Below are 26,048 nucleotides of genomic sequence, written 5' to 3'. Positions count from 1 at the left end.
AAAAATGGCCCTCAGGGAAAGAGATAAGCACCTCCTCCTCTTTGTGAACTTCCGACCCAGATTACAGCTTTGCACAGCTGCTTTGGGTAAAAAAAGTAGAAGAGAAACACCTCAGGGAAAACTTTCATGTTACTGAGCATCACTTATTGTTTGACCATTAACGTTATATAAATGATCATTTGGGAAGAGAGACATACCGGTATGTAGAAAAGTTTCACTGACAAAAGTAAAAAGATGCAGTCTTTAAAAATCACACAAAGAAATATAACAAAATAAGTCAAATATGTGAATGCACCAAACTTTTGTATGTGCATTCTGCAGGTACACTCAGAGAGCCACCACTACAGCTGCCTACAGCATTAGGCAAATGAGTGATTGCCAACACAGAATGGCTTGGTATGCTTGTGTTGTTTCCTGATCTCTTGGGTTCAAAGATCAGGAGACCATCTCTCAGTCTTATTTACACCCCATCCTTCTTTTTCTTCATTTCCTCTCAGATTCACACACCCCTTTTCCACTAAAATATTCTGATTGGATCCAGAATAAATTTTCCATCAACAGAATGGAACTTTCGGGCCCTCTCTCCTTCTGTGGTAGCCAGCTGATCTCTATTAAATGCAGCACCTGAGGATCCTGAGAAAGGGGGGGGGGTGTCTCCAGCCAAAGGGAAAATTCCAATTGAATCTGGATCCAACTGTCTGTTTGCTGTACCAGCCATGCTGAACATTAATATTAAGATGTTGATTAGCACAGCCATTGTATATCACTTACTCAACATAAGTTATTACTCTGAGTTTTGAATCTGCTATTAATTATGGCCTGAAATGCTTGTTTAAAGCTGTGGTTAGCTTTAACCCTAATAATGGTTAGCACTACAAAAGGAAAAGAGCAGATAATGCAAATAGAAGATTAAGTGTAACAGCTTCAGGGGTACCTACTCCAATCACTAAACTATACTTAAGGAGAAGCAATCCATTGTGTCAGCACTAAGCTAATATCAGAATTAGCCCACATGTACAGGCAAGCCATTGCTTAAAAATAAAACAGCAGTAAGAAGAGATGGGATGGCTATTGGGTGAGAGACAGAGCAGGGAAAGCTGTGAGGTAATTTACCTCCTGGACTGAAAAATGTTCAGTCCCCCACTGTGTCCTCTCCTTAGGGTTGCCAGGTCCCCCTGGCCACTGGCAGGGGCTAAATAGATTCTTTAAACTCCAGCCAACCACTACCAAATAAAAAGAGAGATTAAGGATTAGTAGCATGTAAACTACGTGTTCCCTAAAGGTCTCTTATCTGGAAACCTGCTAGATCAGGGGTGTAAAACTCATTTGTTATGAGGGCTGGCTCTTCACCTTGTTGGGCCGTGCCATGTGTGTCATAAAGTAAAATGCCAGGTAGGGGAGATATAAACTTTATAAAGGACACAGACAAACACACACACTCAGCTTAATCCACTTCACTGGCTTGTCGAGCCTCAGCCAACAGAAGGAAGAGAGGCTTGGCACAATAGCTCTGCTGTGCAATTGAGGGAGTCTGGCAAAGGGAGGAACTTTGCTCTGCAGCTCCTGTGTGCTTGAGCAAGTCTGGCAAAGCAAGTTATGATGCAGAAGGAAGCAGAAAACAGTGAGTTGCTCGGGCCACAGGTTTGACACCCCTGTGCTAGATCAAGGCTGTAATTGTGAAACAATCAGAAATCACTTTTTCCCTAGACATTTGATGAGGCAGACAAGACACAGATGGAGATGAACAACAGTGATTTATTAAACAGTAAATAAATTATTTGATAAGGTAAATATTATGTGTGGATGACTTAAATATATATAGTAAACTGGCACTCAAGTAAAGTAAATACATCCTGAAGGGAGATTTGATTCCCCTTTCTCCTGGTTGGTTACCTCAGCAGCTAAAGGCCGCTCTTTTCTCCACAGAGCACCTTTCTACAGAACCGTTATCTACCAGTTTGGAATGATGAGCCCTTAATGGGATGCTTATTTGTCACACTAAAATAACCTTTCTCCTTTAACTGACCCCTCCTCCCAAAACCCTAACTAAAAAGCCAAATAAAAAATTCCTTTCCAGAGCCACAAAATCCCTGTCCAAAATGCCTCCACCCCAAAAAACCCTTTCTTTTCACCCCACTCCAGCTGAGGCTGGCTCACCGCCTCCCGTTCAGTAGAGCTTCATGGGCTCTGATTAGCTGACAATCATCTGGATTTGCATGAATCCCAAAGCACGACTGATTCAGAGCTCTGGAGCAGAGGCAAGACATTTGAAGATGATTTCCATGAGAAACCCAAGACAGAAATTATTGATTTACTATATTCCAATTTTTTTTAATCCAAGGGGAAGTCAAAGTAGCTTGCAACATTCTCTTCTAGTCTACTTTGTCCTCACAACAGACCCCATGAGGTCAGTTAGGGTGAGTGTGTGTGACTGGCCCAAGTTCACCCAACAAGCTTCGATGTCAGCGTGGGGACTTGAAGCTGAGTCCCCCAGATCTTAACTGCTACACCATGCTGGCTCTCATAGCTAATATTCTCTGTAAGAGTAAGAATTAGGCTGTGCGTATGAACAGTTAACTTTCTAAGCATAAGAGGGTCAAGCACATCTAAGAGGAAAGTCTATTATACAGACAAGGCATTTCATTTAGAAAGAAGTGAACTATTCCTGTTCTTCATCATTTAGTTATTTTCTTATTAATAACGCTCTAAAATAAATACTGTGTTCAAATAATGATGCAGCCCCAAGTGCACAAGTGACTCGGAGAGAGAAATCAGGACAGCACTGGAGCAAAACAGATGTGCCTGAGGAAACAGTGTAGTCAAGGAACAATGAGTTTAACAGGTACTGGTTTGCAGCTGCAGCTCCATAAAACACGTTAGTGGCTCAACCAAATATCCGAATTTAAGAGAGTGCTCTTCACTGCTACTTACGAATGCTTTCTGCGGCCAAAGTTTTTACATTTGCCACTGTGCAATGCCTGTGCTAATCGTCGTCTTTATTATAAACCAAAGAGGATTACTGAAGTCTCTTAGGCTAGCATAACTTGAAAATCACAGCAGCATGATGAAGGATTGTCTCATTAATTGTGAGAGATGGAGCCTCAAACTGAGACCACTGAATGCAGAGCTTTGTGATTTCCCCCCACAAATCCTCCCATTTCAGCATAGCATAGCCATTCTAAACAAATGAGGATGTTGTTTCCCCCCACAAAGTTTTCTTATCTATAAAACTATTCTGCTTTGTTGTCTTGTAGCAGAGAACATGTATGTGCTGGTGACACTTTAACAGCCAGAGTGACGCTGTTAGGTATTGGAAAGAGTCACGACTGCCTGGGAAGCTTAACCAGAAAGTATCTTTTATAGCTGCTTCAGCAAAAAAAAAAAAAAAGTTATGTGTGCTGCTACTCTTCAAGCAGGACCCAGCTGGCTCTTCTCTCCCTGCAGTGGAAAGCCGAACACCTGAACACTTAGGCCACAGATGGATAAGAGGTTTTCAAGAGAGTTGGTGACATAAAACATTGTTTCATGTGGTGTACATGTTTGTTTCTTTTTTCTAGCTTGGATCTCTCTTCCCAAATTCTTTGGGGAAGGTAAAAATAGCCCCTTCTCTCTCTCTCTCTCTCTCTGCCACGTATATTTTTTGATATGTTTTCACAGTAGCACTCATTTAGCTGAATTGCTCAAACAACAATGTGCTTTGTTTTATATACACTGTTTTTAGGGATTATACTAGTGATTCTTACAGGAGTCCAGTGGTACCTTTAAGCATTGTTTTATATTCTTCAGCCTGCATTTAGGCTAAAATCCCTGGTCCTAATATCTCCACTTGAATCTTAAAAAAACTCTAACATTCAAGAGTTTGTTGATAGTTATCAGGCACAAGGGCCTCATTGGTAGCGTTGTCAGCCTCCAAGTGACACCTGGAGATCAGCTATTACAGTTGCTCTCCAGATGACCAAGATCAGTTCCCCTGGAGAAAATGGCTGCTTTTGAGGGTGAACTCTATGACATCACATCCCTTCTAAGGTCCTACCGCTCCTCAAACTCCCTCTTCAAACTCCACCTCTAAAATCTACAGGCATTTGCCAAGTCAGAGCTGGCAGCCTCCTCATTGGATTGCTTCTGAGATCTCTCTCTGTGTGGGTGCATAAATTGCCCTTCCTGGACTGCCATTTTTACATTTTAATATTTTTACTTGCTTGCTTGTTATGAGATTATTCCCCATCTCAGATCCTACAAGGTCCTCCTCATGTGGAGCTCTCCTTTCAAGGTAGCTGTTTGACTATGGCACAGGCCAGCTGTTTTTTTCAGTGGCAGCTCTGCATGGTGACATGCCCTCCTCAAGGTACTACAGGAGGCTCCTATCAGATCTGTCTTCCATGAGAGAGGTAAGGCTGTTCTTTTTAAGGGTGGGAGCATTCAGTTAATTCCATAAGCAGAGTATTATTTTTATAAGGAAAGCTATATGGCCTTGTGTTTTGTCTATCTCCTCTTTATTTCAATTGTCTTCCTAATGAATCAGGTTGGTTTTTTTAAAAAGCTGCTTTTAAACTGCCATGGTTTGTGGGCAAGGCAGCATATAAATATATTAATAAATATATAGAGGGTCATTTGATGATAATGTTTTGTACTTGGGGGGATAGTAGCATCCAGAAGAACTGGATTTATTTCTGAGTGAGTGTATTTTGTGAGCATCACACATTTTGTGTGTGCAAGTGCACGTGGACAGATTGTCGTTTCTTATGCTGATTTTTAAAATGTCAGTCTTCCTTCCATTGTTGTACTCTTTTTTTCCTAGCTGTTATCCTCTGATTTAGGAACATGCCCATTTCTTCTATTTCATTATTTTATTGTTATCTTTGTTCATTTGATCCATCATTCATCTCTTCTAGAATTCCAGTTTAATTCAGATAATTTCTGAATTCCAAAACTGAAAGATTTGTTTGAATTCTTTAAATTTGGGGTTTGAATTCTTTAAATTCTTCATGAATATAATGCAAAAATAATCCTTGTGAGCACAATATGATTGTGGCTCTTTCTCACACTAGGGGGGGGGGGGGAACCAGTACTTTCTTGTAGTCCTGTTATAGCAATAGTATGTCCTCCTTGTCAGGGGTCCCCAACCCCCTGGCCATGGACCAGAACCAGTCTGTGGCCTGTTAGCAACCGGGTCATGAGTTGTATAATTATTTCATTATATATTACAATGTAGCAGCAGCAGCAGCAGTAGTAGTAATAACACATTGGATTTATATCCTGCCCTCCACTCCAAATCTCAGAGTGGCTCACAATCTCTTTTATCTTCCTCCTCCACAACAGACACCCTGAGAAGTTGGTGGGGATGAGAGAGCTCTCCCAGAAGCTGCCCTTTCAAGAACAGCTCTGCGAGAGCTATGCATTCCAGCAGCTGCAAGTGGAGCAGTGGGAAATCAAACCCAGTTCCCCCAGATAAGAGTCCGCACATTTACCCACCACACCAAAATAAAGTGCACAATTGTAACATCCCAAAACTATCGCCCCTCCCTCCCCCGGTCCATGGAAAAATTGTCTTCCACAAAACCCGTCACTGGTGCCAAAAAGGTTGGGGACCACTGTTCCTTGAGATATGGGAACTGTAGAATGTTTGTAGTTTTCAGATGATTTATCATATGACAACCTTTTGTATTTGGTTAAGATGTTTTACAGTGAAATGCTAAAAATGCTATCCTGGGAAGTCCCCTTAAATAGACCTGAACAGGATTCTGGTAGATGTGCTTATAGCTGCCTTCCTGGTTATAAAACTGCCAAGAATGAAGATATCAAGAATATCAAGAATAAGTGGTCTTCTTTCTTAAATCACTTATTTCCCAAATCCCATTCTGGACAGTCAAATGAATCTAGCCATGTCTGACTGAATGTGTGGCAAACCGTTTCTACCACTCTGAGTTCCTCAGAGAAAAGGCAGGGTAAAAAATGTAGGGGACTGGCTGACAGGCTATTTGTGATACTGTCATCTACAAATTTCAAGTGGAAGTCTAGGAAGGCAGCACACACAATGTTTATTTATGTCCTTTTCTTTAATCTTTAGATAGGTCTTGTGTCATTCAAAGGTTTTGGGATAAGCAATAACCTTGGATGAAACAAGACTGACAACAGAACAGAAAGTGGGATGGAAGGAAAATGACAGTCTCTGAAAGCATGCATAGCTGGGGTTGCCAATAGACCTAGAGAAAAGTGTCCTGTCCCTTTAACAGAGGCTTAATGGGTTTTTATTTACCAGGTTGATGCTATTTACCTCCATGCCAATAAAAGCTTTGGCTGCCTCTTTACATATATTAAGTCTCTATTAAAGGGGCAATACATTTACACCCCCCCCCCAACCTGTTCACAACACTAGCCCACAGCAGATATAACTTTGGAACCCTTACCATTGTTATGGCAAATCTGGACAGATTTGCTAGGACACAAAAACTGTTATAAAATATGAAGATAATCTTTCCCAGATGTCAATAACATTTCAATATGTATTGCATATATATTACTTGAATGTTTTTCTTTTCTTTTCTAAGCCATGGTAACTAAATGGGACATCCTTGTTCAGAGGCAGTGTACCTCTGAATAACAGATGTGGGGACAAACAACAAAAGAGGGCTGTTTTATTCATGCTCCGATTGCAAACTTCCCAGGAGCACCTGGCTTTCTCCTATTGGCAACTGGATTCTGGGCTAGATGAGCCTTTGGAATGGAATGATTCTTCGGGGTTATTTTTCAGTTCTTTTATTTGAGCCCAAGGAAACTTAAACTGAATGCAAGGAAATAGAATATATTCTGCAGAGAACTTAAACAAAAGAGGACCTCAAAGAGTTTTGTTTAACTTAAGGACTCTCTTGTGACTATCAGAGTTGGAATATAAGTTACTTTTCGAGGTAAGCACTTGTGAGTAGCCTTTTAGATCTATTCCCAGTTTAAATATTTTTTGAAGCTCATTATATTAGGAGCAGGGGATAAGATAAAAATCTCAGCTTTTGACTTTTAAGGAGAAATGAAATATAATTATGTGCGGCGCAGAGTGCATTTTGAAAAAGTTACCATTGCTAATTAGAAACCAAACTAGTTAGCTATTGACATAAAGTCAGGCAAAATTATATTTATATTGCTAACTGAGGCCAAAATCCTGGGAGTTCCTTTAAATGCGGCCTGAGGCTTATGCATAACCAGTGGTACTTCTGGCTCCCTCTCTTCAACAGCAGCTCCCATGCGATGTTCCTGGCAACCCTAAAGCCCCAGTGAACTAAGGCCCTTTGAACAGCATCTTTAAAGTTGCCATTGCTGCCCCCCTTTCACAATCACTCCAGGATAATAGAACCAGGGCTTTTTTTTGTAGCAGGAACTCCTTTGCATAGTAGGCCATACACTCCTGATGTAGCCAATCCTCCAAGAGCTTTCAGGGCTCTTTAGGGTTGGCAAGTCCAATTCAAGAAATATCTGGGGACTTTGGGGGTGGAGCCAGGAGACATTGGGGTGGAGCCAGGAGCAAGGGTGTGACAAGCATAACTGAACTTCAAGGGCCTGGAGGCAGGGGATCCCTGCTGCCAACAGGGATCTGGCAACCCTAGTTGCTGAGCAGATCTTGCCCCTCCAACTTCATGGTTCAAAGAAAATCCAATTTCCTTCAGGATGCAATCCTATATACACTGCTTGAGAGTGAATCCTATAGAACATGGAAGGATTTGCTTCTGACTGAACATGCATAGGATTGTGCCACTAATGGTAAATCAAAAGCACCCTTCAGATATTCTCCTTTTGTTACTTGAACTTCTGAGAAATGTTGTTTCTTGAAAGCAAAGATGCTATGGCTTGTGAAAGTTTCTTGTCTGGAACCAGCAGCCCTTAACCTGTTTTGGGATGGTTGAAGATAATTCATTACCCAGTGGTGAGTGGATACCTTCTACATGTGGCCAAAAGTCTTCTTGCATTGTGGTACTTTACAAGATCACTAGTATGACCAGCAATGGGTTTTAAGAAAGAGGGGGCATGTGGCAAAATTTCTTTCCTGCATTGGGTATTCTTACTGTTGCTGTTAATACACCAGCAGTTGTATTAGGTTGGTACCTGCTTAGGGATCAGTTAAGTGTTAAGGCACTGTGCTGCAGTACTTAAATGAGAGGTCCCCGGTATGGCACTTGTGAGTGCCATGGTACCTGCCTGTATCTTCTCTGGCACCCACCACGTATTTTTAGAAAGTGGGCAGGGCCAGGTGGGACTTTTTCCTAGCAGGGCTTCTGACTGGTCATTGGAGATCTGAGTGGCTATGCAGATTCAAAAGAATATTGCTTTGGCAGCAGCTGCCAACCTGGCATAAGGACCCATTCATGATCTTATTTCCTCCACCCTAAATTAATAGACATTGGAAAACATGAAGATCCACTCATTCACTGGTAATATTTTTTCCATATTATACCTTTCCAGTCCAAGAGTAGCACATCCCATATTTGATATGGTACATTGAATTCTGTGCATGACATCTGCTTTCATACATATTCAGCTGGGAGTCAACTACGATTTGTGGCTGCCACAATGATGGGGGTGATGAAAATAGGCCCTAAGTGTCTTGAATTTCAAAATGCATAGTGAATTAAGCTTTTCCAGTAAAGATAGATCAAGATGGGTAGCCATGTTAGTCTGTCTGCAGCAATAAGGAAAAGCAAGAGTCCAGTAGTACATTGGGAAAGGAAAGGTCCCCTGTGCAAGCACCAGTCGTTTCTGACTCTGGGGTGATGTTGTGCAACGTTTTCACAGCATACTTTTTACGGGGTGGTTTGCCATTGCCTTCCCCAGTCATTTACACTCCCCCCCCCCCCCCAACAAGCTGCATACTCATTTTACCGACCTTGGTAGGATGGAAGGCTGAGTCAACTTGAGCTGGCTACCTGAAACTAGCTTCCGCTGGGATCGAACTCAGGTCGTGAGCGGAGCTTAGGACTGCAGTACTGCAGCTTTAACACTCTTAAAGACTAACAAAATCTGTGGCAAGGTATGAGCTTTTGTGAATCACTGCACACGTCTGAAGAATATAGTTATTATTAATAAAATAGTCATTTATTATTAATTAACTTTTATTCAAATTGAAGAGTTGTGTTTCTGGACTTTCTTTGATCAAATCATAGTGGACTTCCAAATCGAACTGTACTGTCTGCATCAAATTGTCTTTTGAATTTGTTTTCATAGCCACTCTGATTGGAAACCAAAAATCAGTGCTGTTGATCAGTGCTCTTGTACAATATTTTGTTCAAGCCAAAAACTGCATTAAGCAAAACTTCTTTTCTGCTATCACATGAACCCAATGTATTTATTTCCTAGATCCAGTGGTTTCAGGCATGGGGACATGGGCTTTTCCATTAAGTTAAATGAAGGGTAGAGTTTAATAGATACATGCAATTGGGCATCCTTTTCCATGAAAATGAACGGTAACAGGGGTGAAGGTTGGGTTAACACTCATTGGTTGCTAGTGATTACTTGAATGGGTGCCATAGTTATCAGTGATAGAATATCAGTGACAATGGTCAGCAATAATTTCTCATTGGAAAAAGTTCAAACATTCGTCTGTGACTCATCAGCTGTTTTATACATTTATCATATATTTGTTGAATTATTGATTGATTTATTTTGAAATTTTAAAGCTGATTTTCCAGAGCCCAGTCAGAGTTATACAGAAATCATACTGTTCTGCCAAATTGTCACTGAGAATGGTATTTTGTCTCCTATGAATTCTGTCTAAAGAAATCTAAAAGATGAAGTAAATGCAATTATCCAAAACTTATTTATTTAATAAAGTCCAACGTGATAGAATATTAAGGATGAATACATAATAGCAAAGAAACTCTTTGAGAGTTTGCTAATGTACAACAAAATGTTCTCAATAATAATACTCTTACAAGTAACTCCCGTTTAAAATGGACTTTTTAGAAAAGTAACATTGGAAGGGCACAGTCCAATTTTTTAAGTTCCATGGACTGATACTGAAAAGTTAAGGATTAATTTAAATCTCCACCTTTGAAATCAGTAGGACTTTAACATTTTAATTTTGGCGGGAGTATTCCTTAACTGCTTAAATTATACTTAGGAAAAGTGAGAGCGTTTTTTTTTTTGGGGGGGGGATATATATTATGACACTCAGTGGAATTAAAAATCCTCCTATAGTTGAATCTGCTACATATGGCTTGTAAGTTACATTTAGTTCCATGGTTCTTTTGAAGGGGTCATTATCTAACACTATTAGAGTCAGAAGTGTAAACTGAAGTGGGGGGGGGAATAACTTTGTCTGGCAGAGGAAGGGTTAAGCCATTCCCCCCTCACTTTGCCCGTTTCAAATTACAATGAGAAGCCTCTTCTTTCCCAGCAGGGTTGTGCTTACATTAGCTTTTAGATCTCTCTTGAAGGGAGCTGCTATGTTTTTGCCTGCTAGAGGTGGAAATAACAGTTAAGGAACTGAAAGAGGCTGGGTGGATTTTCAGAAGGGACTCCCCCCCACTTTCCTTGAGTTAAAGGCCTTTAAGTGCTTAGTACATGTTTCAGATTTGCTGGATATTAAAGCGAGTCTAAAGATGTTACAGTTCTCAGCAGGCTACTGGGGAAAATAGATGCAGATTAAGACAGAGAACTGTGATTCAGGAAAGAACGCCAGGTGGGAGAAGAGGAGAGTTAATTAATTAATTTGAAAGCACAGCAGAAGAGGATTACTCTGAGTGACTGAAGATCATCTCTTGCTAGTTAACAACCTTATCCCAAAAACTCTGATTATTTTAAAAGGGTTTTTTGAAAAATAGGAATGCCTACATCAACGGACCAAGGTCTGGTCTTCTGCTCCATCAATGCAGAAAAAACAATAACAGCAGTGGAAATTTGGAAGTCTGAATTTCAGCTTTCTTAGAAACAACTGCCAGCCTATCCTGTTAATATTTTAAAAGGGGGAGAAAATAAAACCACCAAGATGTTATGTGTGGAGATGACAACGTTGACATGAAGAATAGGTAATCCACAACCTTTTTGTTTTTTCCTCTGGCCACTGGGAAAATAGACCTCATAGGAAATCAGCAGAGAAAACAAGGAATTTTTGTTTTAGCTTACTGCATCTTTTATATACATATATCTTAAAATGGACCAAACTGTGCTCAAAGCTCTAGTGAGCTTGCTCTGGAATTATTGGATTTTAATGGGTTCTGCTAAGGGAAGCATAGGAGACAATCACGTCCACTCCAGTTTTATTTATAGGAGGCTTCGGAACCATGAGAGAAAAGAGATCCAGAGAGAGATTCTCTCCATCCTGGGCTTACCTCACAGACCCAGGCCCTTCTCACCTGGAAAGCAAGCTTCCTCTGCCCCTCTCTTCATGCTAGACCTCTACAATGCTATGACCAATGAAGATGAGACTGAAGAACTGGAGTATTCGCTAAGGGGACCCCTGGGAGGCGAGACCAGAGGGTTAAGGAAGGGATACCCTGCATCTCCAAATGGATTCTCTAGAAGAATACAGTTATCACGTACATCTCCACTGACTACACAGAGCCCTCCGTTAGCTAGCCTGCATGATGCCAACTTTTTGAATGATGCAGACATGGTCATGAGCTTTGTCAATTTAGGTATGTTTCAATTATTATTATTATTATTATTATTATTATTATTATTATTATTATTATTATTATTATTATTTTAAATCTGGTCTACGTTTGACAGCGAGGAATCTGAAACGATATATAATGTGATTGGAATTAGCAAGATCAGTCCCAGGATGATGTATTAGAACGCAAGGTGAAGTTGTGCTAATCGGAAAGTAGCTACTTTGTAGGTGGCCATGGTGGGTGTGTGTGTGTGTGTGGGGGGGAGTTTCTTCTCTCACTGTTTATATAAAGTCAGTTTCTATAACTCTCCTCTCCTGGCTTCTGTTTCCCTTCTTTCCTTGATGTAATAAAGTTGTAGCCTTAGGCAAACTGCAGTTTTTTAAAACAACAACAAAATCAAGCACCCTCTGTGTGTGCGTACGTATTTGTAAGTTGTTCACTTTACAAATTTCAAATTAAACTGCAAAGAAGGAACAGTAAAGGTTGGTGGCTTAAAAATTAAAGAGTTCTATGGGGAGGGGAGAAGAAAAAGAAATCAAAGCATTTGGGAGAGAATTTTAAACTTTCAAGTTATTTCTTGGAATTGATAGAAACCAGCAGATTGCAAATAAATCTATGAGCTTTTTTGCTGATGGGTAATTTTTGCTCATTTGTTTATAGGATGAAAAACTTGTTAATGAATTTAGGCATACAAAATTTTGTCAAAAACTGTGTGCAGTATCATTGTATCAGGTTCCAAAAGGAAAAAGAAATTTCATTTCTTTCTGTGTGTATGGGGAGGTGGGGAGAAGTGATCACACTATTTAAACACTTAACACTAGAAAAATGATCAATGGGAAACAGGGGTAGTAATTAAGAGTAGAATACGGTTACAATCTGCCACAATGCAAGGATAAACTATGCCTCCAGCTTTAATGAGACCCTTACAGTGCAATCCTAAGCCGAGTTACACTTTTGTAAACCCACTGAGGTCAGTGGGCTTAGGTCTGTGCGATTCTACTTAGGACTGCACTGTTAAAGTATGTTGATAATAATTCTGTACCAGTGTTCACAAATTTTAAATTGACGGGAAAGGAATCTTGAAATACACAGCATCTGTTTGACTGTTAGAATTCTTTTTTTTCAAAGGATTAATTGAAAACCTATTAAGTTTTATGCAGTTTCCCTGTGAGGTATGATGTTTTCCACTGGAATAGTTTCTCTGAGAACCTTTCAACCATCAGCACGTGTTCCCTGAACTACCTTCTGATGACCACATTTTAGGATCTCTGTTTTCCAAATTCCCATTCACTGCAGCAGGCTCCTTTATGGCTTATGCTTTAACTTCAGTACAGTCAAACCACTGAGGACAGCTTCCGCAGTCATACAATAAATAGTTTGTTAAATTTGGAGGAATCTGGAATCCATTTTTATATCTCATACTGAAAGGCATCTACCTATGTAATGTGCTTTAAAACTATTGTGGAATAGCAAGTGCAGATGGTCCCCGACAGTTCTGTTTTTCATATTTTTTTTCCAAATGTAACATTATTTTTGCTTATATGTTATTTATGAGTTAAGTTTAGTTGCCCTTGATCATATAATGAAATCCCAGTGACTGTGGTATATAGGTTGTTTTTTTTTTTTAAAGCATTGCCCACTATGTATCCTAGGGATATATGAAGGTCTTTAAAAACATTGAATAAGTGCTTAGATGCACATGTTGTAATGGAAAGCCTTGAAGAAGGCAAAATGACACATTACACAGTACTGATTTTCACAAACCCAGTTTTCAGCTAGTCCCTATTGCTGTCAGCAGATAATTCTTTTGAGGGCTTTTTTTTTTTTTTGCTGTCAAGTCACAGCCAACTTATGGAAACCCACCAGGGTTTTCAAGGCAAGAGACATTCAGGGATATTTCCCCATTGCCTAGCTCTGTGCAGTGACCCTGGTATTCTTTGGTGGTCTCATGTCCAAATACTACTCATGGCTGACCCTGCTTAGCTTTGAAATCTGACGAGATTAGGCTAGCCTGGGCTATCCAGGTCAAGACCTTCTGAATACTGTTAAGCAAATGGCTTAGGTTTTTTCAGAATCCTCCACTCTTTGATCCTGCGGTACCTGTACAGGCAACACTTCAAATAGATTTTGGTGGATGTCCTAGACCTGTAAAAACTAACACACACATGGCCACCTGCACAACATGCAGTCTGGAAATAACATAAGAAACAACCGTGTGTTATAACAGAATCAGAGATGGGGTTTCCTACTGTGTGGTTATTAACTGAAATCTGGGTAATGTTAACTGTTAAGTTTATTTGGTTTCTGTAAGCAATTGCATTGCATGTTTTTGCTTTCAAAATGGCTTATTCCTAAATCAATTTAGGTACTGCTTTATTATCATACAGCGGCCCCGTGGCGCAGAGTGGTAAAGCAGCAGTACTGCAATACTGTGGTCTGAAGTCTCTGCTCATGACCTGAGTTCTATTCCGGTGGAAGCTGGATTCAGGTAGCCGGCCCAAGGTTGACTCAGCCTTCCATCCTTCTGAGGTCGGTAAAATGAGTACCCAGCTTGCTGGGGGGAAAGTGTAAAAGACTGGGGAAGGCAATGGCAAACCACCCAGTAAAAAGTCTGCCATGAAAACGTTGTGAAAGCAATGTCACCCCAGAGTTGGAAACGACTGGTGCTTGCACAGGGGGACCTTTCCTTTCCTATCATGCATTGTGTACCAGTGTAACTTAATGGTTGCTATTGGGGCAGCATAATTTAACACAATGGAAATAAATCCATGTTCTAGTATAATTTCCCTATAGTTTAATTATTTCCTGATGCAGGTAGCTATTTAATATGATTTGCTCTGACAAGCTACAAGCTACGGTCATAAGTAAAGCCCCTTATTTTCACTGTAAAGCATTTCTTTTATGAAGCCTTTGATAAGATAATTGAACTTGTTTTAGATTTGGATGAACAGTCAGTTGCAATCAAATTCCTCCTTTTCTGGGAAGCGGTAGTGGCTGTGTTAAAGCAGAGAACCATTATCAAATTACAATGCACTAATCCCCATGAGGTGATAAAGAATTTGCATAAGTCACTGCACTGAAACTGAAACTGTTCAAAAACTCATATGTTAAAAATAAATGTGAAGTGTTAAGTCCTAGAACAGGTATTTGCTGCATGCTTGGAATAATAAAATTATTCTTGAGAGACATGTGAATTAGAAATGGAAAAAAACCCTCTTGAGGTACAAAAGGTAGTTTCAGCCATAATAATAGTTCAGTAAGAATAACTGTGATAAAGTTTCAGGTGGGCAGAATAATAGAATAAAGTTGGAGTCCTTTAAGACCAACAAAGTTTTATTCAAAGTGTAAGCTTTCGTGTGCTAAAAGCACACTTCATCAGACAATCGCATGCTTGTTTTGCTAAGAAAAATTTTAAATGCCTCAGACTATTGTGATGGCCTTATTTTTTTTAAAAAAAATTCTACAAGCAACTGAGAAAAGCAACAGAACTGAAATTAAAATTTGGATTGTGGTTTCCTCTCTATATTGCATTTCTTCAAAAACAGCAAAGCCAGTTTTGTTTGCATCAAACTGGTAACATTATAATTCATGATTATACAGTAACTTCTTCCCTCCCAACTGGCATTTCTAATATCAAGCTTATTTTCCATAATAGTAAAAAAATGATACCCAAAATTTGTAGCCTGATCTCTTAAGCATCTTTAGTCAAGAGTAAGCCTCCCATTGTTCATTGTGGCTTAATCTTGCTAAGTCTGTATAGTATGTAGACAAAGATATCGTCTGGAATCCAAAAAAATTCACACATAATATGCTCTGTTAATTTTTAAAATGCTCTAATACATTATATACAACATGAGAGCTTTTTGTTCCTTCCCGTTCATCTTCCTTCATCCTGTAATATTTTCTAATTTTAGTTCTGGAAGCTATTTGGGTATCCTGTAGAACACAGATATGTAAATCCATACCATTATTAATTGTTTCCGTTATTTAGAAACTATAAAAAAGCTTTATCTAAAAACTGCCTGGTTTATCCCATAAAATTTCAAGACTCGAAATAAGATAGGAAACTAATTCCAGAGAGTCGGAAACTAATTCCAAAAGTCTTTTTTTTTTTGTTTGTTCCTTCCAATTCACAGGATAGAAGTGTTCTACATACAAAAGGGCAGCCACCTCTTTTCTATTCTATATGGGTTTTTCTTTTTTTGCACATTTGCCTTTAAAATATGAACCGAAGAACTGTCATGCTGATGTCTCTATTTTCATTTGTTATGTTTTCAGTACAAACTGACATGTGAAGGAATTTGAATCTGTCCTTCAATCCTGCTTTGAAATAGTAATATTTTTACTTAAATTCATTGCTTGCTTTGAACTGTTCTGCTAAATTTAAATAATTTATTTGGTAAAACTTCCATTGATCATCTGAAGGCAAGTAGGAGTTAGTATCAGTTTTGTTTAAAAAAAAACTGACTCCTATTAAACTTTACAAGTATGTGGGTTTTAGGAATCTGGCCCTCTTATTTCTGTCTTTCACTGCCAGAGTAACGGCCTATGTGAGTGGGTGCAGAGGGCATCTTCACTTGCATCTTTCAAAAAGGCATGTAAAATGGCTTTATTCCAGATGCCATTTGGCGGAAAGCAGACTGTTTTGGCAGGTTTAGCTTCATTTTTAATCGTGCATTTTACTTGTATGTTGTTTTTTAACTTGTTGCTGGACACTTGTGATGGTTTTTGCATCTTCGAGGCTTATTTGTTATATATCTTGAGTCTGAGGAGATAAAGTTGGGTATAAATATTTTAAATCAATAAATATTGTTGGTGTGACAACAACAACACACCAGCAAGGGCTTCTGCTTAACCTGCATGTATTTGCATAAGGCTTGCATGGCTTCCAATGAGAATTTTGTTGAAGTACATACTTAATGCAGAGCATTGGCATTTTGTGTGTTGTTCTGTCAGTTCCTGTAAAGGAACAGCTTATATGTCCTCACTTAATCTGACATATGCACCCCTCATCAATTGTTTTTATTTTTAATTTGGTTATACAGTCAAGTAGGAGGTGTCAGTTTACAATAAGTTAAAAGCAAGGAAATAATTTATTAGATGTGCCAAGCCAATTTTCTGAATCAAGTGCTTTCCAGTTTTCATTACTGAAAAGTAAATAGGGCTGCTGGGTAATGACAGCTTTTTTTTGTCATATGAGCTTCATCTCTACCCAAGGGCCAATTCACAGGATCTCTGGGGATGGAATATTCATCTTGTTGGATCTCATAAACAAAGCAGGGTCAGCCCTGGTTAGTACCTAGATGGAAGACCACCAAGGAAGTCCAGGGTTGCTACAGAGACACAGACAATGGCAAAACCACCTTTGAATGCCATTTGCCTGGAAAACCCTATGGGGTTGCCATTAGTTGGCTGTGACTTAATGGTAGGACTTCTTCCTAATAAGTGAATCATTGGACTGAAATTGCCAGTCACATGCTAGCATGATTCAGCATTGGCAGCTTTTGTTAACTTTGGATGCCTCGCAAGCACCTGTTGCCACAACAAGGGCCAGCCCAGATTGTAGGAGAAAATGGCAACACTTTTCTTGTTTTTAACTCACTTAAGATTTATCCCTTTATTGGCAAAATGGGTTTGGAACATAACTAACAACAACTTTTTTCCAAAAAAAAAAAGGTCCTGCATGTGCACAGCCAGTATATTTCTCTGTATAAACAATTCTAACTATTCTGAGGTAAAACCAACAAAGAGTGTTATGGCATCTGTAAGTAATTTATTATGATATAATCTTTTGTCAGAGGCTTAAAAGCAGTATCCTGAGGTAGTATCCAACATTATTTTGTAAATGAAGATTTAATTCTCCCCCCGCCCCATGGATTGGAAAGAGACTCAGCATCTTTGTTTCCTGAGAAATCTAAACGGAATCGCCAATAACCAAAGAGAAACTAATATAGCAGATGGTTCTGAGTGTATGGTGAAGGGACATATATATGTGTAAATATATGGACTGTCTTTAATAGTTTTGCCGTTAGGAAGGAGACTGAGGCAGTTCCGCTTGTTTTTTCAGTATCAATTGCTTTTTCAGACTAAACACAGACTTTGGGTGGGAAGCTGTGGGATATGTACAATGCATGTCTTACTAGGAAAACAAAAAAAAAAACTCATAGCAGCCATGGACAGTGATTAAAGTTCCCCATAATAACACCTCATGGTCAATCTAAGTTTTTGTTTCCTGAAAAACTATGCAGTATGCAATATTTTCTAACCAATTTCTGCCTACCCAAAGACCTCCCTATCTCTGGTTGCTATTATGAAAAAGAAGGCTGGTATACATTCTGGAGGTTTATTTAGATATTAACTGATTAAAACTGCCTGCTCATGAATATAGTTGGTATACCTCACACACCAAAATGAAAATAACAAAAGTCAGTTAATATTCTGAAATCTTCATATCTGAACCTTATTCTGGTCCCCAGCTCAAGAATATTAAAGGAGAACAGATAAATAACTCAAAGGGACATTTTCCAGTTAGCGGAATTATATGCAGATCTTGTTATAGAAGAGGACTTTGCTGGGAGATTTCTCTTTCCATCATGATGCTTATATTAATCGCATTGCTCATTCATTGACTTGAAGAGGACTTTGATTAATATAAACAGTGATGGCTGCTGTTTGCTTGCTGGTCTATTTGTTCTAGTGAAGTGCTGCTAGGCACAGGGTAAATGTTTTTGTCTGCATTCATTGGCATACACATAGGCGGACCTGAAGACTGAAAAGGGGGGTATAAAAGCAAATGTTTCACCAGGTAACATTTGCTGTAAGTACTTCCCTCCATAACAGGTATGCAATGCAATCAATATCACAGAAAGAGAGAGCCAGATTTGGGCCCAGATGAGCCCTATGCAGACATCTAGTTCATGTATTCAGACAGAGGGAAAGGGAAAGCAAGCATGAACGCCCCCCCCCCCCCCCAACGCCATGTGATTGCTGAATGGTCTGCACAAGGTGAATGTACCGGGAAAGTGCCTGTACACACAGCCTCTCGCTGTGATCAGCCATGTTCCAAGATCAATGTTGCTGTAAGCATTGAGGAGAAAAATGGGGTGCAAATATAAACAAATAAAACCTCTCAGTTGGATGAGGAAGAAGTTCCAGCTAATAATACTAAAATAGCTCAAGTGAGCAGTACCCGTCGTTATATAGAGCCAGAAAGCATCCCAACACCTGAGACAATGAATACTCTGAACAGGAATGCCAGCTTTGATGATTCATTTAAGTACTGGCCAACAACTTTCCTAGTATCCATTGAGTGCTTTGAGAAAGTGAGTGGGGATAGGTGGGGCTGTTGCCCATTAGGGTTTCAGATGAGCTGTTTAGGTTAAAAAGGCATCCTTTTAAACAGAGCTTCTGCCTGAAATATTGAGGACTTACTATGAGAGCTCTGCATAATTTTGCTCCCTGACATTTTGTGATTGGCTCTGCCTTTTACAACAGCCATTTCATGACAGGGCCTACTGTCTTGTGACAGAAGAGCACAGGTACCTGCAGACTCAAAAAGGTTGCTCCCCCACGACTGTTTTGGTTGGATAATGTTCCTGTCAGGCACATCCTCTGAGTGATTCGCTTCTTCCCACTGCATCATGGAACTGAAACAGCTGCAGTGAGATACCAGAGCATCAATGAACACAGTTTGTGAACACAGTTTACTTACTTCAGATGAATTCTAATGACTATGTTAATGAATTGGATCTGTTTTGACTGGATCTTGTTTAGTCACTCTGCTAATGCATACCTCTGATCTCCAATGTGTAGTATTGAGAAAGTATTACCTCTGAACACAGTTGCTCCTTGGAGTTAGCAAGGCTGAAAGGCCTTGAGAAATCATTCTTCCTTTTGCCTAGTCCCTTTTGGAGGGCATCTAAACTAATAGCCATTACCTCATCTTGTGGTAGTGAGTTCTAGGGTTGCCAGATTCCTTCTGGCCACGGGAGCAGGAAAAGGGTAGGGTTGGCAGATCCAGGCTGGAAAACTCCTGGGGATTTGGGGAGGAGGACAGGGACCTCAGTGGGTACAATGCCATAGAGCCCACCCTCCCAAGCAGCCATTTTCTCCAGGGAAACTGATCTCTGTAGTCTGGAGATGAGCTGCAATTCCAGGGGATCTCCAGGTCCCACCTGGAGGTTGGCAACCCTAGCTGAGTTCAGCAAGTTAATTATGTGTTGTTTGGAAAAATACTTTCTTTTGTTTGTCCTTCACGTGCCAAGAATTGACTTTGTTGAGTAACTGTGAAATGCAAAAGGGGAGAATATGATTAAGGTTTTGTGGTATTATAAACAGTCCTCTCCACCATGTACTCTCCTTTCTGTGCCAGTTCTGTGCTGGTTCCACTGCTCAGTGTTCTCTCCTGTGTGCTGTCAGGCAAAGTGGCAGCCAGCAGGAGGCACAGTCTTCAGTTCCTAAAGCCTACAGACAACTGGCTGATTATGGTTTGATTACTGCAGGGAAGTCTGGTGCTTCTGCTTAGTCTGAGATTAACAGTTTATGAAGTGCCAAATGCAGCTTCCTGATAGTGAGAGACTCCCCAGGGCTCTGAGAGATTTCTAACTGTGACTTGGCTTTACAGTTACTTCCCACATTCTTCCTGCCCTCTTTCTCACCTTTGCTGCCAGTCAGCAGTGAGGTCACTGAACCTATTTGTAGCTGCCTTAATTATCCTGTAAAGCAAAACTAGAGAGAAACAAACAAGCTGTGTACACAAAACGAATTGAGAAACACTGGAAACAAAAAAGAACACATGGGCATGTATAGCTTCTCTATACAATGGCAAACCACCCCATAAAAAGTCTGTCGTGAAAACATTGTGAAAGCAACGTCACCCCAGAGTCAGAAACATCTGGTGCTTGCACAGGGGACTACCTTTACCTTTTATACTGAGTTGAGAGTGCTAATCCATCTAATATTGCCTGTCCTTGCTCTTGACAGCCTTCTTCAGATGACATATAAGAACACAGAGTAGAGATGGGTGCACTGGTAGCACTCTAATAAGGGCATATGAGCCCTGCTGGATTAGACCAGTGGTCTATCTGGTTCAGCATCTCCTCTCACACAGTGGGCAACCAATTAACTCTTCAGGGCCAACACCAAAATATAGAGGCTGAGGCCTTCCCCTGATGTTGCCTCATAACACTGTAAACAGAGGCTTACTGCCTCTGAATGTAGAGTTTCCCTTTAGTCACCATGGCTAGTAGTTATTGAATGTAGAGGTTCCTTTGAGTAATCATGGGTAGTAGCTATTGAATGTAGAGGTTCCCTTGAGTCATCATGGCTAGTAGCACTGAATGTAGAGGTTCCCTTCAGTCACCATGGCTAGTAGTAGTCCATGAATCTCTCCACCTATGTACAATTGCTGGAACGGAAGCATGATGCCTACTTGCACACAATGTGAGACTGGGATTGCTGCTTTTCTGAATGTCCCCAGCGAGAGAGAGGCAACCTCCATGTGTTTACTCTATATGTGTTCTGATGAGGTAGGAGCCAGATCATTAAACTAATCCCCACCTTTCCTCTGTGCATATCATTGTCACTCAGACCTAGGGTTGCCATGTTTCCCAGATGGGGGGATGGGGAGTAAAGTTGCCAGATCTGTGTTGGGGAAACTCCTGGAGATTTGAAGATTGAGCCTGGGGAGGAGAGAGACATTAGTGGGGTACAATGCCATAGAGCACACCCTCCAAAGCACCCATTTTCTCCAGGGGAACTGATCTGTGTAGTCTGGATATGAACTGTAAATTCAGGGGACCCCCAGGTTGGCATCCCTTCCTAAACCTCAGCCATGTTTCCTAATCTGCTACCTTATGATCTATCTTCCTTCCCACAAATATTAATAACTTAATTGTTAATTGTTCAAAATGTTTAGTTGATTAATGGAAATGTAACTGTTTTGGTGTTAGACCACTTCCCGTTGAATAAACAAAACTAACGGCATCTTTAATATTTCAGTGCTAACATTTGTACCACTTTGGGAAATATGGATACTTCCCTAAAACACAGAAGAACCAAAGTTATTTTTAAAACAAACAAGTTTTAAGTATAAAGTAGAAGTCATGTAGCACCTTTAAGAAGAACAACGTTTTATTCAGAATCTAAGCTTTCATATGCATGCATACATACATCTTCAGACAAAGAACTCAAGAAATGCCTTCCTTTCATTTGGAAATAATGAAGGATAGGGGCACCTTCTTTGGGGGCTCATAGAATTGGACCCTGTGGTCCAGTCTTTATAAAACTTGGGGGGTGTTTTGAGGAAAGGCACCAGATAATATGCTGAACATTTGGTTCATCTATCTCAAAAAACAGCCCCCCTGAGCCCTAGATACCCACAGATCAATTCTCTATTATACTCTATGGAAATTGGTCTCCATAGGGTATAATAGAGTGCCCAGCAGACATTTCCCTCCATCCGATTTTCTGATAACCCTGAAGCAGGGGGAGGGCTTCTAAACTAGGGGAACTCCTGCCCCAGGTGGGAATTGACAACCATATGACAGTTAGGGAACAGTTGGAGATGCAAGCTGGTCTAGATGTACATTTGGCCTCATTGAGCAGGATTCTTCTTAGTATCAGAGAAGATCCAGATTTTAAAACTGTTGATATATTGTCAGTTTCAGTTTTGATTTTGCCTGGAAGAACAAGATTTATAGTTTTATCCTGAAAGGTGTAACATATGTTAGTGTCAGTTAAAAAATGGAAATAAAAGGCGTATTTCATTTTTCTTTAAACCTGGAACAATACATTCACACAACAATGGGCAGGTCAGGAGTAGGGATGTTATCAGATTTTGTAAACACAGACTATCTCAGGTTCTGATATGGGTTTCTCCCTGTTTGGGATGAAACCTGAGCTGTCATTTTTCTGTGCTCACAATTCGATAGGATTGTTACTTTTAAAACTGATTTCTGTTTCTGCAACAATTGTGTGTAAATGGTATAACATGTCATAAAAAGAAAAAAAAATGGGAATACCAGCAATGAAAAAGGGGCCAAACGATGACCTATGAAAACAAAAATGGTGGTGCATTTATGCTTCCCAGCCCCATAGATTTTGCAGGAAATATGGATACATGAGCAACTCCCCTGCTTTTCTAGGTCTGTGGAAGCCATTTATGGCTGTGTTGGAATTTGAACATAGATCTTCAGATCTCAAATATTAGAGGACAAGAGGGGACTCATGAGGATGCAGGGCAGAAGCAAAAGTCCATTCCACTGCCATATCAGTGTCTTCTCTGTGCCATTGTGCACCCCCACATGTTCTCTTTCACTGCTGCGATGACTGAATCAGCTTCCTCCTCCTCACCACCTTCTATTTATTGCTGCCATTACTAATATGCCACTTTGGTTTGCTGTGGCAGCCCATAATACTACTGAATTGGGGGGGTGTCTGCATTTGTACAGACTCGACTATAAACAGTCTGGGGGGCTACCCCAAAATTAGTTCTTTGAAATAATATTTTTCTTAAAACTCAGAGATTCCTTCCAGTTTGCAGAACTCTAAACATAGCTGTGGCTGGTCCTGTTGTGGGGATTTGCCAATATGCATACACAGAGGCCAGCCCTTGGGTATTAGGTTTAGGGACACACACTTCCATCCATGCTACTGCATATCATTCAGCATAGGTGAATGCATTCTCCGGGAAAGGACTGTGTTTCCAGTTATATGGGATGGTAGTTCTTTCACCCTGCCAACAAAAGTCCGAATAATCAAAGCAATGGTATTCCCAGTAGTAATGTATGGCTGTGAGAGTTGGACCATAAGGAAGGCTGGGCGCAGAAGAATAGATGCTTTCAAGTTGTGGTGCTGGAAAAGGCTCTTGAGAGTCCCCTGGACTGCAAGAATATCAAATCAGTCAGTCCTAAGAGAAATCAACCCTGACTGTCCCCTGGAAGGTCAGATGCTGAAGCTGAAGCTCAAATATTTTGGCCACCAAATAAGAAGGGAGCACTGAGAAGATACTGATCCTAGGAAAGGCAGAAGGCAAAAAAAGAAGGTGACAGCAAAAGATGAGATGGCTGGACAGCATTACTGACAGGCCTCAGATTCAGTGGGAACTCACAGGAATGCAGCTCCTGAACTTTTCTGAGAATTCCACCTCCTCCTCCTGAGAGTTCCACCTCCTTGTCCATTGAATAGTATGTGCAGCTGCATAACAATCCCTGGATGAGCTCCATCACCTATTTTTTTACATAATGACCGCTGATTACTGATGTTGACTAACATGAATTTGAGCAGACTTCGGAAAGATGGTGGAAGACAGGAGGACCTGGCATGACTTGGTCCATGGGGTCGCGGAGAGTCGGACTTGACTGTGCGACTGAACAACAATAAAGTTCTTTCTGGGTTTTCATTATCCATTTCACATGTGCAAGGCACCAGTGGAAGGTGCCATCACTGAATGATAATACAAGTATTTAAGTCAGTACTATATTGTGATCTGGATGCAGTTGGGGGTGACTGTATACAATTGATTTTTTGTTCTTGTAATCTGTAGCGCTCCTGTGGTTACTTGTTCTTATAAATGTGCCCCCATGTGGAGAAATAAAAATATAACCAAAGGAAATTAGCTTTCAGTAGCTGAAATCCATGTGGTTTTATCTCAGTTTAATGACACAGGGACAAATATTATAACATTCTCTTAGTTACCAGGGGATTCCAATAAATTCTAAAAATAATTCAGAAAGCAAAACAAAAAGACTATAGAAATATGAAAAGAGACAAGGGAGGAGAGTCCATTTAGTTCTTGCAGCTTTGCAAGTAGAGGAAGAATTCTGAATTGCTTGAGCCTATTCGAAGTACAGTAACCACCTCAGTTCCAAAGGCAAATCCTTTCATCCCAGCAAAGTAAAACACACACACAAAAAGGCCCCATCCCTCCATGGTGTGTGTGTGAACAGGGAGTACACAGAGCAGCCACTAATGCTTCTGGCCATAAATAACAGAGTTGCTAGCTTGCTAAAAACCACAGGTTAAAGGATGAGGGCTGCCATGACGCACACAGAGGGGCTGAGATCAGAAGGGAAGTAAAAAGGAGGTCAGGAGAAACAATGAATCCCCTTGTTCGAAGTCATATTTATGAGTGCTTCATTGCACCTAAAGTTCATATTTTATTGGCTAGGCCATGGGGTTTCCCCATTTGCTCATCTCTTAAAATAACACCTCTGGCTAAAGATTCCTATAAAAACCCATGAGTGCTATAGCAGGCAAAACTGTCAGTCCTGACAACCAGTTAGTTTGTTTTGGTGGAATAGTAGTAGAGGCGGTTTCAATTTCGCATTGAAGATTGAGATGTTTTTTGTGCAAGGCTGACAGAAGGACATGTTAAGTCACAGTAATTTTAAGTCCTAGTTTTTAAACACAGATTTCTTACATGTTGCTTTTGGTCAGTCACCATATTACCTAAATTTCATTAGTTTTTTGACCCACATCAAGCTTTGGAAATGGTGTGGTAAACTCACAAACAAGAAACTGTGCTTACATCATCAGACAGCATTACTCTGCTAAACTCAAAAGAATAATCACCCCCCCCAACCATTCATAACTGGCTTATATGTAATAGAATTTGCACTAGGGTTGCTAACTTCAAAGTGGCACATGGAGATCTTGTGCTATCACAATTGATCTCCAGGTAACCAAGATCAGTTTCCCTGGAGACAATGGCTCCTTTGCAGGATGGGACTTTGTAGCATTAGACTCGACTGAGGTTCGTTCCCTCCCCAAACCCTCCCCTTCACAGAATCCACCCCTAAAAATCTCCAGGTATGTTCCAACCCAGAGCTGGCAATCCTATTTTCTGGAACACTTGTGCCCTGCTGCCGCTTACCTGGTCAATGGAGGGAAGATAGCACCTAGGCTTCCCAAACCTTCCGCTCTGGCGGGAGACCCCTGGGTTCGCAGCCTCATCTCCCAGTCTTCAAAAATTGGGAAGTGGGGGGTGGAGGGGGGGGAGAACATACCTGTAGGCTTCATGTTATTATAGAGCTCCTGAGCCATTTGTAAAATGTATGCCCCTTTAAGGCTGGGCAGGAAGTAGGAAGGGCTTGGGAGAACGGCCCCTCCCTTTCTTTTGCTTTCGTTTTCACAGCAAGAGTTCTCCAGAAGAAGATCTGGTAAGTATTTGTGTGTGAGAGAGAGGGAGGGGGCAGGGGATTCCCTGGTTTGGAGGCCCTCCCCCTTTAGAAAGCGTGGGGGGGAGGGAAATGTCTACTGGGCACGCTATTATTCCCTATGGAGAACGATTCCCATAGGGAATAATAGGGAATTCATCCGTGGGTATTGGGGGCTCTGGGGGGGTCTATTTTTTGAGGTAGAGGCACCATAATTTTAGTATAGCATCTAGTGCCTCTCCCCAAAATACCCCCCAAGTTTCAAAGCGATTGGACCAGAGGGTCCAATTCTATG

The 26,048-nt window shown here is 40.6% G+C and overlaps 1 protein-coding gene across 1 annotated transcript in view; it reads left to right on the top strand.

Moving 5' to 3' along the window:
- Positions 1 to 10,392: 10,392 nt before the first annotated feature.
- BMP5 (bone morphogenetic protein 5) overlaps positions 10,393 to 26,048 on the top strand; it is a 95,392-nt gene continuing 79,736 nt past the window's right edge. The window contains exon 1 of the mRNA XM_060235184.1: positions 10,393 to 11,618. Within this exon, the coding sequence (XP_060091167.1) occupies positions 11,135 to 11,618 (484 nt within the window). The 5' untranslated portion in view covers positions 10,393 to 11,134. The remainder of the gene's footprint in view (positions 11,619 to 26,048) is intronic.

The sequence above is a fragment of the Heteronotia binoei genome, chromosome 1, assembly GCF_032191835.1.
Source record: "Heteronotia binoei isolate CCM8104 ecotype False Entrance Well chromosome 1, APGP_CSIRO_Hbin_v1, whole genome shotgun sequence".
In the NCBI taxonomy this organism is placed as follows: Eukaryota; Metazoa; Chordata; class Lepidosauria; order Squamata; family Gekkonidae; genus Heteronotia; species Heteronotia binoei.
This window is presented reverse-complemented; position numbering and strand designations above follow the sequence as displayed.